At 66.5% G+C, this 12,625-nt stretch overlaps 1 protein-coding gene across 1 annotated transcript; it reads left to right on the top strand.

Moving 5' to 3' along the window:
- The first annotated feature begins 428 nt into the window (after positions 1-428).
- On the top strand, positions 429-11,389 carry KPTN (kaptin, actin binding protein). Its single transcript, XM_088537481.1, has 11 exons — positions 429-678; positions 3,226-3,308; positions 3,420-3,504; positions 4,661-4,715; positions 4,823-4,898; positions 4,966-5,039; positions 5,123-5,232; positions 7,258-7,468; positions 9,112-9,247; positions 11,020-11,193; positions 11,270-11,389. The coding sequence occupies exons 1-11, from the start codon at positions 429-431 to the stop codon at positions 11,387-11,389; spliced, it is 1,374 nt and encodes a 457-aa protein (XP_088393607.1).
- The last annotated feature ends 1,236 nt before the right edge of the window (positions 11,390-12,625 follow it).

The raw sequence follows: 12,625 nt of genomic DNA, 5'->3' as shown, positions 1-12,625 counted from the left end.
GTCATGGGGGGGGCTCTGCCCCATGGAGCCCCCACACACGTGTCCTGGGTGGGGGGGGGGGCTCTGCCCCATTATGGGGGTCCCTTCTGTGCCCCACAACCCCCCGACCCCCCATTATGGGGGTCCCTATTGTGCCCCATAGCCCCCCCTGACCCTCCATTATGGGGGTCCCTTCTGTGCCCCACAACCCCCCCCGTTCCCCGTGTCCCCCCCCCCCCCCCCCGCCCCCTTTTAGGGCGCTCCCCCCCGCCAGCCCTGCGGGAGGCGGGGCGGTGACGTCATCAGCGGCGCGCCGCGGGAGGCGCCAGGGGCCGCGGGTTCGAGTCCCGCTCCCGGCGCCGCCGCCGCCGCTCCCCATTCCCGGTTCCCGCTCCCCATTCCCGGTTCCCGTTCCCCATTCCCGCTCCGCATTCCCGCTTCCCGGCGCCATGTCCCGGCGCTGCCCGCTGGTCGAGGACAGCTTCACGCGGCTCCCGTCGCAGAGCAACGTGTACGGGCTGGCGGCCGTGGCGGGCCCGGTTCCGGATCCCGGTTCCGTTCCCGGTCCCGGTCCCGGTGCCGGTCCCGGGGCCCTCCTGGCCGCCGCGCTCAAGGGCCCCGTGCTCGGGTTCCGCTACCAGGAGCTGCGGCAGCGGCTGCGGCCCGTGGCCCGCGAGCTGCAGTTCACCTATATCCCGGGTCAGCCGGGGACTATAGGGGACAATGGGGACATATGGGGGGAACGGGGACCCATAGGGGACAATGGGGACCTATGGGGGACAATGGGGACCTGCGGGGGGAACGGGGACCCATAGGGGACAATGGGGACCTATGGGGGACAATGGGGACATATGGGGGGGACGGGGACCTATGGGGGACAATGGGGACATATGGGGGGAACGGGGAGGAACGGGGACCTATAGGGGACAATGGAGACATATGGGGGGGACGCAGACCTATAGGGGACAATGGGGACATATAGGGGACAATGGGGACCTATGGGGGGGACGGGGACCTATGGGGGACAGTGGGGACCTATAGGGGACAATGGGGACCTATGGGGGACAATGGGGACCTGCGGGGACAATGGGGACCCGTAGGGGACAATGGGGACCTATGGGGGACAATGGGGACCTGCGGGGGGAACGGGGACCCATAGGGGACAATGGGGACCTATGGGGGGGACGGGGACCTATAGGGGACAACGGGGACCCATAGGGGACCATGGGGACATATGGGGGGACGGGGACCTATGGGGGACAATGGGGACCTATGGGGGACAATGGGGACCTGCGGGGGGAACGGGGACCCGTAGGGGACAATGGGGACCTATGGGGGACAATGGGGACATATGGGGGGAACAGGGAGGAACGGGGACCTATAGGGGACAATGGGGACATATGGGGGGAACGGGGACCTATAGGGGACAGTGGGGACCTATGGGGGGGACGGGGACCTGTAGTGGACAATGGGGACATATAGGGAACAATGGGGACCTATGGGGGGGACGGGGACCTATAGGGGACAACGGGGACCCATAGGGGACCATGGGGACATATGGGGGGACGGGGACCTATGGGGGACAGTGGGGACCTATGGCGGGGACGGGGACCTATAGGTGACAATGGGAAGCTGTGGGAAATGGGAACCTGTGAGGACAATGGGGATCTATGGGGGACGGGGGCCTATGGGGACAATGGGGACCTATGGGGGATGGGACCTATGGGGGGAAGGGGACCTATAGGGGACAATGGGGACCTATGGGGGGGACGGGGACCTATAGGGGACAATGGGGATCTATGGGGAATGGGCACCTATGGGGGGGGACGGGACCTATGGGGGGAACGGGGACCTATAGGGGACAACGGGGACCTATGGGGGGACGGGGACCTATGGGGGGGATGGGGACCTATGGGGGACAGTGGGGACATATAGGGGACAGTGGGGACCTATGGGGGGGGACGGGGACCTATGGGAGAACGGGGACCTATGGGGGGAACGGGGACCTATAGGGGACAATGGGGACCTATGGGGGACAATGGGGACATATGGGGGACAATGGGGACCTGCGGGGACAATGGGGACCCGTAGGGGACAATGGGGACCTATGGGGGACAATGGGGACCTGCGGGGGGAACGGGGACCCATAGGGGACAATGGGGACCTATGGGGGGAACGGGGACCCATAGGGGACAATGGGGACATATAGGGGACAATGGGGACCTATGGGGGCGACGGGGACCTATAGGGGACAACGGGGACCCATAGGGGACCATGGGGACATATGGGGGGACGGGGACCTATGGGGGACAGTGGGGACCTATGGGGGACAATGGGGACCTATAGGGGACAATGGGGACCTATGGGGGACAATGGGGACCTGCGGGGGGAACGGGGACCTATGGGGGACAATGGGGACCTATGGGGGACAATGGGGACCTGCGGGGACAATGGGGACCCGTAGGGGACAATGGGGACCTATGGGGGACAATGGGAACCTGCGGGGGGAACGGGGACCCATAGGGGACAATGGGGACCTATGGGGGGGACGGGGACCTATGGGGAATGGGGACCTATAGGGACAATGGGGACCTATGGGGGGAACGGGGACCCATAGGGGACAATGGGGACCTATGGGGGGAACGGGGACCTATGGGGGACAGTGGGGACATATAGGGGGGAACGGGGACCCATAGGGGACAATGGGGACCTATGGGGGAACGGGGACCTGTGGGGACAACGGGGATCTATAGGGGACGGGGACCCATAGGGGACAATGGGGACCTATGGGGGGGGACAGGACTCTGTGGGGACGGGGACCTATGGGGAATGGGGACCTATGGGGGGGAAGGGGATCTATGGGGAATGGGACCTATGGGGGGGACGGGGACCTATGCGGGGGAACGGGGATCTGTGGGGACAACAGGGATCTGTGGGGGAATGGGGACCTATAGGGGACAGGACCTATGGGGGAGACGGGGCCCTATAGGGGGGGAACGGGGCCCTATGGGGGGAACGGGGCCCTATGGGGACGAGGCCCTGCGGGTCCTGGGGGAGATCTGGGGCCACACGGGGTCCCGGCGTTCCCGGCATTCCCGGTGGATCCCAGGGCGGGTCTGGGGCCGCGCGTGGTCCCGACATTCCCAGTGGGTCCTGGTGGGTCCCAGGGCGGCTCTGGGGCCGCGCGGGGTCCCGGCGTTCCCGGCATTCCCGGCATTCCCGGCGTTCCCGCGTGCCGCCCCGCAGTGGACGCCGAGGTCGTCTCCATCGACTCGTTCCGCAAGTCGCCCCCCAAGCGGGGGCTGGTGGTGGGAATCACCTTCATCAAGGTGGGCCGGGGGCTCCCGTCGGATCCGGGAGCTCCCATCGGATCCGGGGGGATCCCGTCGGATCCGGGGGGTCCCATCCCGGTGCCGACCCCTTCCCGTCCCCCCCCGCAGGATTCCGGGGACAAGGCCAGCCCCTTCCTCAACATCTACTGCGACTACGAGCCGGGCTCCGAGTACGACCTGGACTCCATCGCGCGTCAGTGCGGGGGGGATCCGGGATCCGGGGGGATCCGGGGGGTCCTGGGAGGATCCGGGGGACCCTGGGGAGCTCCAGGGGGTCTTGGGGGGATCCGGGGGGTCTTGGGGGGGATCCAGGGGGTCTTGGGGAACTCCAGAGGGTTCTTGGGGGATCCAGGGGCTCCTGGGAGGATCCAGAGGGATCCAGGGGGTCTTGGGGGGATCCGGGGGGTCCTGGGGAGGTCCAGGGGGTCTTGGGGGGATCCGGGGGGTCCTGGTGGGATCCGAGGGGTCCTGGTGGGATCCGGAGGGATCCAGGGGGTCCTGGCGGGATCCAGGGGGTCCTGGGGAGGTCCAGGGGGTCCTGGGGAGCTCCAGAGGGTCCTGGAGAGGTCCAGGGGGTCTTGGGGGGATCCAGGGGGTCCTGGGGAGCTCCAGAAGGTCCTGGGGGGATCCAGGGGGTCCTGGGGGGATCCGGGGGGTCCTGGGGAGCTCCAGAGGGTCCCAGGAGGTCGTGGGGTGTCCCAGGTGGTCCAGGGGGTCCTGGGAGGTCCCAGGGAGGTCCCAGGGGGGTCCCAGGAAGTCCCAGGGGGTTCCAGGAGGTTCCAGGTGGTCCTAAGGAGGTCCCAGGGGGTCCCAGAGGGTCCCATGAGATCCTGGGGGGTCCCAGAGGGTCCCAGGGGGTCCCTGGGGGTTCCCAGGAGGTCCCAGGGGTCCCTGGGGGGTCCCAGAGGGTCCCATGAGGTTCTGGGGGTTCCTGGGGGGTCCCAGAGGGTCCTGGCGGATCCCAGAGGATCCCATGAGGTTCTAGGGGGTCCCAGAGGGTCCTGGAGGATCCCAGGGGTTCCCGGTGGGTCCATGGGGTTCCCAGGAGGTCTCAGGTTTCCCAGGAGTTCCCGGGGGTTCCCACGGGGTCCCAGGGGGTCCCAGAAGGTCCCAGGGGGTCCCAGGGGGTCCCAGGAGTTCCCAAGAGGTCCCAGAGGTTCCCAGGGAGTCCTGGGGGTCCCTGGCGTTCCCAGGAGGTCCCAGAAGGTCCCAGGGGGTCCCAGAGGTTCCCAGGGAGTCCTGGGGGTCCCTGGGGTTCCCAGGAGGTCTCGGTGCTTCCCAGGGATTCCCGGGAATTCCCGGGGGTCCGGCGCAGCTCCGGCTGACGCGCGGCCCCGCTCCGCTCGCAGAGAGCTGCCTCAACCTGGAGCTGCAGTTCACGCCATTTCAGCTGTCCCATGCAGAGTGAGTATGGGGACATGGGGACATGGGGACACCGGGGCCACCACCGACCCCCCGGGGCCACCACCGACCCCACCGGGGCCACCACCGACCCCCGGGGCCACCCGCAGGGTCCGCGTCGGGGACCAGCTCGAGACCGTCTTCCTGCTGAGCGGCAACGACCCCCGCGTGCACCTGTACAAGGAGGTGACAGGGGACACGGAGGGGACACGGAGGGGACACCGGGGCCACCCCTCACACCCCCCCATTGCAGAACGAGGGGCTGCACCAGTTCGAGGAGCAGCCGGTCGGGAATCTCTTCCCGGAGCTGCTGGATCTGCCCAGCACGTGAGTGCGGGGGGGTGTTGGGGACACCCTGGGGACACCCTGGGGACACCCCGGGTGGTGTCACCGTGTGTCACCCCCTGCAGTGTCCTGTGGCTGGACGTGTGCAACCTGGCGGGCTCGGGCCGGCGGCTCACGGCGCTGGGGTGCCAGAGCGGCTACGTGCGGGTGGCACTGGTGGAGCAGGCCAGCGCGGGTGAGTGTCACCGTGTCACCGTGTCACCGTGTCACCGTGTCACTGTGTCCCCATGTCCTCGTGTCCCCGTGTCCCTGCATCCCCATGTCCCCATGTCCCTGCGTCCCCGTGTCCCTGTGTCCGCGTGGCGCTGGTGGAGCAGGCGAGCGCGGGTGAGTGTCACCGTGTCACTGTGTCACCGTGTCCCCATGTCCTCGTGTCCCCGTGTCCCCGCGGTGTCCCCGTGTCCCTGCATCCCCATGTCCCCATGTCCCTGCGTCCCCGTGTCCCTGCGTCCGCGTGACGCTCGTGGAGCAGGCGAGCGCGGGTGAGTGTCACCGTGTCACCATGTCACTGTGTCACCGTGTCCCTGTGTCCCTTCATCCCCATGTCCCTGTGTCCCTGCGTCCACGGGGCGCTCGTAGAGCAGGCCAGCGCGGGTGAGTGTCACCGTGTCACCATGTCACTGTGTCACCATGTCACTGTGTCCCCATGTCCTCGTGTCCCCGTGTCCCCATGTCCTCGTGTCCCCGTGTCCCCGCGGTGTCCTCGTGTTCCTGCATCCCCATGTCCCCATGTCCCTGCGTCCCCGTGTCCCTGCGTCCGCGTGACGCTCGTGGAGCAGGCGAGCGCGGGTGAGTGTCACCGTGTCACCATGTCACTATGTCCCCATGTCCCCGTGTCCCTGCATCCCCATGTCCCCGTGTCCCTGCGTCCGCGTGACGCTCGTGGAGCAGGCCAGCCCGGGTGAGTGTCACCGTGTCCCTGTGTCACTGTGTCCTCGTGTCCCCATGTCCCTGTGTCCTCATGTCCCCGCGGTGTCCCCATGTCCCTGCATCCCCATGTCCCTTTTTCCCCGTGTCCCCATGTCTCCATGTCCCTGGCACTCATAGAGCAGGCCAGCCCCGGTGAGTGTCACCGGGTCACCATGTCACCGTGTCCCCATGTCCCCGTGTCCTCGTGTCCCCGTGTTCCCGTGTCTCCATGTCCCTGGCGCTCATAGAGCAGGCCAGCGCGGGTGAGTGTCACCGTGTCACCATGTCACCGTGTCCCCGCGGTGTCCCTGTGTCCCTGCATCCCCATGTCCCCGTGTCCCTGCGTCCCCGTGTCCCTGCGTCCGCGTGATGCTCGTGGAGCAGGCGAGCGCGGGTGAGTGTCACCGTGTCACCGTGTCCCTGTGTCACTGTGTCCCCGTGTCCTTGTGTCCCCGTGTCTCCATGTCCCTGGTGCTCGTGGAGCAGACAAGCCCGGGTGGGTGTCACCATGTCACCGTGTCACTGTGTCCTCCTGTCCCTGTGTCCTCGCGGTGTCCCCATGTCCCTGTATCCCCGTGTCCCCGTGTCCCTGCATCCCTGTGTCCCTCCATCCACGTGGCGCTCGTGGAGCAGGCCAGCCCGGGTGAGTGTCACCATGTCCCCACAGTGTCCCCACGGTGTCCCCGTGTCCCCGTGTCCCCATGTCCCCATGTTCCCACGGTGTCCCTGTGTCCCCATGTCCCCATGTCCCTGTGGTGTCCCCCAGCCGTGCTGCAGAGCTGGAGCGTGCAGCAGGACGGGCCCGTGTCCCTGTGTCCCCATGTCCCCGTGGTGTCCCCATGTCCCCGCATTGTCCCCATGTCCCCGCGCTGTCCCCATGTCCCCACGTCCCCGCGGTGTCCCCATGTCCCCGCATTGTCCCCATGTCCCCGTGGTGTCCCCATGTCCTCGCGTTGTCCCCATGTCCCCGTGCTGTCCCCAGCCGTGCTGCAGAGCTGGAGCGTGCAGCAGGACAGGCCCGTGTCCCCATGTCCCCGCATTGTCCCCACGTCCCCATGTCCCTGTGGTGTCCCCATGTCCCTGCATTGTCCCCACGTCCCCACATTGTCCCCAGCCGTGCTGCAGAGCTGGAGCGTGCAGCAGGACGGGCCGTGTCGCTGTGTCCCCATGTCCCCACATTGTCCCCATGTCCTCGCGATGTCCCCATGTCCCTGTGTCCGCGCAGTGTCCCCATGTCCCCGCATTGTCCCCGTGTCCCTGCATTGTCCCCATGTCCCCGCATTGTCCCCAGCCGTGCTGCAGAGCTGGAGCGTGCAGCAGGACGGGCCCGTGTCCACGGTGCTGCTGTTCGCGCTGCGGCCCGCGCCGGGGGACACGGACGGGGACACGGACGGGGACGGTGACAGGGACGGGGACGATGACGGGGACGTGTCCCCCGCCGATGACGCCGCCGCCTACAGCGTCCTGGTGACCAGCGCCGTGGAGCCATCCGTGGTGTACAGGTGAGCGCGGAGGGACGTCCCGTGGCGTTCCGGGGTGTCCCATGGCGCTCCGGGATGTCACACGGCGCTCCGGGGTGTCCCATGGCGTTCCGGGATGTCCCATGGCGTTCCAGGATGTCTTGCATGCCTTGGGATGTCCCATGGTGCTCCGGGATGTCACACAGCACTCCGGGATGTCCCATGGCGTTCCAGGATGTCCTGCATGCTTTGGGATGTCCCATGGTGTTCCAGGATGTCCTGCATGCCTTGGGATGTCCCATGGCGCTCCGGGATGTCACACAGCGCTCTGGGATGTCCCATGGTGTTCTGGGATGTCCTGTGTGCTTTGGGATGTCCCACGGTGCTCCAGGATGTCACACGGCACTCCGGGATGTCCCATGGTGTTCCGGGATGTCCTGCATGCTTTGGGATGTCCCATGGCGCTCCGGGATGTCACACAGCACTCCGGGATGTCCCATGGCATTCCGGGGTGTCCCATGGCGCTCCGGGATGTCACACGGCGCTCCGGGGTGTCCCATGGCATTCCAAGATGTCCCATGGCGTTCCGGGGTGTCCCATGGCGCTCCGGGATGTCACACAGCACTCCGGGATGTCCCATGGCACTCCAAGATGTCCCATGGCGCTCCGGGATGTCCCATGGCATTCCGGGATGTCCCATGGTGCTCCGGGATGTCCTTTGCACCGGCGTGTCCCTTGCTCCGGGATGTCCCACGGTGCTCCGGGGTGTCCCATGGTGTTCTGGGATGTCCTGTGTGCTTTGGGATGTCCCCTGGTGCTCCGGGGTGCCCCATGGTCTTCCAGGATGTCCCCTGGCGCTCCGGGATGTCCTGTGATGCTCCAAGGTGTCCCATGCCGCTCCGGGGTGTCCCAGTGACCGTCACGACAGTGTCCTGTGCGCCCCATGTCCCATGGATGTCCCAGGCCACTCCGGGATGTCCCACGGCTCTCTGGGATGTCCCACGCGCTCCGGGATGTCCCCTGGTGCTCCGGGATGTCCCATGGTGCTCCAGGATGTCCCATGGATGTCCCCTGGTGCTCCGGGATGTCCCACGCGCTCTGGGATGTCCCCTGGCTCTCCGGGATGTCCCCTGGCGCTCCGGGATGTCCCATGGATGTCCCCTGGTGCTCCGGGATGTCCCATGCGCTCCGGGATGTCCCCTGGCGCTCCGGGATGTCCCATGACATTCCGTATCCCGCAGGAACGTCCTGGCGCGGGGGCTGGCGGAGCAGCTGCTGCTCCCGGGCAGTGACCGTCACGACAGTGTCCTGTGCGCCCCATGTCCCATGGATGTCCCAGGCCACTCCGGGATGTCCCCTGGTGCTCCAGGATGTCCCCTGGCTCTCCGGGATGTCCTGTGACGCTCCGGGATGTCCCACGTGCTCCGGGATGTCCCCTCGTGCTCCGGGATGTCCCATGACATTCCGTATCCCGCAGGAACGTCCTGGCGCGGGGGCTGGCGGAGCAGCTGCTGCTCCCGGGCAGTGACCGTCACGACAGTGTCCTGTGCGCCCCATGTCCCATGGATGTCCCCTGGCGCTCCGGGATGTCCCACAGTGCTCCGGGATGTCCCATGGATGTCCCAGGCCGCTCCAGGGTGTCCCAGGATGCTCCGGGATGTCCCATGACATTCCGTATCCCGCAGGAACGTCCTGGCGCGGGGCCTGGCGGAGCAGCTGCTGCTCCCGGGCAGTGACCGTCACGACAGTGTCCTGTGCGCCCTGGCCAGCGACGTGGACTGGGACGGCGCCCGGGAGCTGCTGCTGGGGACCTACGGACAGGTGGGAGCATCCCGCGCATCCCGGTGCTTCCCGGGTGCTTCCCGGGTGCTTCCCGGGTGCTTCCCGCACATCCCGGGTGCTTCCCGCGCATCCCGGGTGCTTCCTGGGTGCATCCCGCTCATCCCGGGTGCTTCCTGGGTGCTTCCCGGGTGCTTCCCGCGCATCCTGCACATCCCGGGTGCTTCCCGAGTGCTTCCTGCGCATCCCGTGCTTCCCATGTGCTTCCCGGGTGCTTCCCGGGTGCTTCCCGCGCATCCCGGGTGCTTCCCATGTGTTTCCCAGGTGCTTCCCATGCTTCCCGGGTGCTTCCCGTGCATCCCGGGTGCTTCCCGTGCATCCCGCTCATCCCGGGTGCTTCCTGGGTGCATCCCGCGCATCCCGTGCTTCCCATGTGCTTCCCAGGTGCTTCCCGCGCATCCTGCGCATCCTGGGTGCTTCCCGGGTGCTTCCCGCGCATCCCGTGCTTCCCATGTGCTTCCTGGGTGCTTCCCACGCGCTTCCAGCCCGTTTCCCTCCCACTTCCCGCGCGCTTCCTGAGCATCCCGCAAATCCCTGCATCCCACATTCTTCCAGCATGCATCCCGCGTGCATCCCACGTTCTTCCAGCGTGCATCCCACATGCATCCCACATTCTTCCAGCATGCATCCCACGTGCATCCCACATTCCTCCAGCATGCATCCCGCGTGCATCCCACGTTCTTCCAGCATGCATCCCACATGCATCCCACATTCTTCCAGCATGCATCCCGCGTGCATCCCACATTCCTCCAGTGTGCATCCCACGTGCATCCCACGTTCTTCCAACATGCATCCCACATGCATCCCACATTCTTCCAGCGTGCATCCCACGTGCATCCCACATTCTTCCAGCGTGCATCCCACATGCATCCCACATTCCTCCAGCGTGCATCCCACATGCATCCCACATTCTTCCAGCATGCATCCCGCGTGCATCCCACATTCCTCCAGCGTGCATCCCACGTGCATCCCACATTCCTCCAGCGTGCATCCCACGTTCTTCCAACATGCATCCCATGTGCATCCCACATTCTTCCAGCATGCATCCCACATGCATCCCACGTTCTTCCAGCATGCATCCCGCGCGCTTCCCACGTTCTTCCAGCATGCATCCCATGTGCATCCCACGTTCTTCCAGCGTGCATCCCACATGCATCCCACGTTCTTCCAGCATGCATCCCGCGCGCTTCCCACGTTCTTCCAACATGCATCCCACGTGCATCCCACATTCCTCCAGCATACATCCCACATGCATCCCACATTCTTCCAGCATGCATCCCGCGTGCATCCCACATTCCTCCATCATGCATCCCACGTGCATCCCACATTCCTCCATCATGCATCCCACGTGCATCCCACATTCTTCCAGCATGCATCCTGCGTGCATCCCACATTCCTCCAGCATGCATCCCACGTGCATCCCGCATTCCTCCAGCATGCATCCCACATGCATCCCACATTCTTCCAGCGTGCATCCCACGTGCATCCCACATTCTTCCAGTATGCATCCCACATGCATCCCACATTCTTCCAGCGTGCATCCCACATGCATCCCACATTCTTCCAGCGTGCATCCCACGTGCATCCCACATTCTTCCAGCATGCATCCCACGTGCATCCCACGTTCTTCCAGCGTGCATCCCATGTGCATCCCACATTCTTCCAGCATGCATCCCGCGCGCTTCCCGCACGCTTCCAGCCCATTTCCCCCCCTCTTCCCGCACACTTCCCGCATTCCCGCGTCCCCGCCGCAGGAGCTGCTGTGCTACAAGTACCGCGTGTCCGCGGAGCGCCCGGCCGGGGAATTCCAGCTGCTCTGGACACGGAGCTTCCCGAGCCCGCTGCTCTCCATGGCCTACACGGACCTGACGGCCGACGGGCTGTGCGAGCTGGCCGTGGTGTGTCTCAAGGGGCTGCACGTGCTGCAGGTGACATGGGGACACCGGGGGGGACGGGGACACCGCGGTGGCGGTGGTGACACCGCTGTCCCCTTGTCACCCGCAGCACAGCCTGGCGCCCGCCGCCCGCTGCGTCCTGCGGCGGCTGCGCGCGGAGGCGGCGCGCGGGGCCCGGCGGCGCCGCGGGGACGGGGACGGGGACGGGGACAACGCGCGGGGACGGTGACGGCAGGAGGACGGATCCGTGTCCCGCTCCATGTCCGGATCCATGTCCCGCTCCATGTCCGGATCCATGTCCAGCTCCGTGTCCCGGCTCCGTGTCCCACTCCGTGTCCGGATCCATGTCCAGCTCCATGTCCTGCTCCGTGTCCCGGCGTCCCCGCGGGGACGGGGACGGTGACGGTGACAACGGGAGGACGACGGGGACGGCAGGAGTGTGGCCGGATCCGTGTCTGGCGCTGTGTCCTGCTCCGTGTTCCGGATCCGTGTCCCGCTCCGTGTCTGGATCCATGTCCGGCTCTGTGTCCGGATCCGTGTTCCGGATCCGTGTCCGGCTCCGTCTCTGGCTCCGTGTCCGGATCTGTGTCCCACTCCATGTCCAGCTCCATGTCCCGGCTCCGTGTCCCACTCTGTGTCCCACTCCGTGTCCCGGATCCGTGTCCCGGATCCATGTCCACCTCCGTGTCCCGTTCCATGTCCTGTTCTGTGTCCTGCTCCGTGTCCCGGCTCCATGTCCCACTCCATGTCCAGCTCTGTGTCCTGGATCCGTGTCCCGCTCCATGTCCCGGATCCGTGTCCCTCTCTGTGTCCGGATCCATGTCCCGCTCCATGTCCCTCTCCGTGTCCAGCTCCATGTCCCTCTCCGTGTCCTGCTCTGTGTCCTGCTCCATGTCCCGTTCCGTGTCCCTCTCCATGTCCTGCTCCATGTCCTGCTCCATGTCCCTCTCCGTGTCCCGCTCCATGACCAGCTCCATGTCCCGCTCCATGTCCCTCTCCGTGTCCTGCTCCATGTCCTGCTCCGTGTCCCGCTCCATGTCCCACTCCGTGTCCCGCTCCGTGTCCCGCTCCATGTCCCTCTCCGTGTCCCGCTCCATGTCCCGCTCCGTGCCAGCGCCAGCTGATCCCGCGGCCGTGTCACGGGACGGGCAGTAAAGTTGTCACCTGCATCCCACTGTGTCCCCTGTGTCACTGCCGGCCCCTTCCTGCCACCGCGGCAGCGGGACAGCCGGGTGTCACCTCCGCTGGGGACGGGGACGGGGACGGGATCGGCCGGGGGACGAGAGCCCCGAGCCCGGCAGTGCCCGGACTGTCCCTGTTGTGTCCCCACCATGTCCCTGCCGTGTCCCCACCATGTCCCTGCCATGTCCCCGCCGTGTCCCCGCCATGTCCCTGCCGTGTCCCCACCATGTCCCTGCCATGTCCCCGCCATGTCCCCACCGTGTCCGCTCTGCCCGGGATGTGG

Source organism: Tinamus guttatus, unplaced genomic scaffold, assembly GCF_059628265.1.
Source record: "Tinamus guttatus ecotype Peru unplaced genomic scaffold, ASM5962826v1 Tinamus_guttatus_pri_ptg000785l, whole genome shotgun sequence".
Lineage (NCBI taxonomy): Eukaryota > Metazoa > Chordata > Aves > Tinamiformes > Tinamidae > Tinamus > Tinamus guttatus.
The sequence above is the reverse complement of the archived record's forward strand: the minus strand, read 5'-3'. Positions and strand labels throughout refer to the sequence as shown.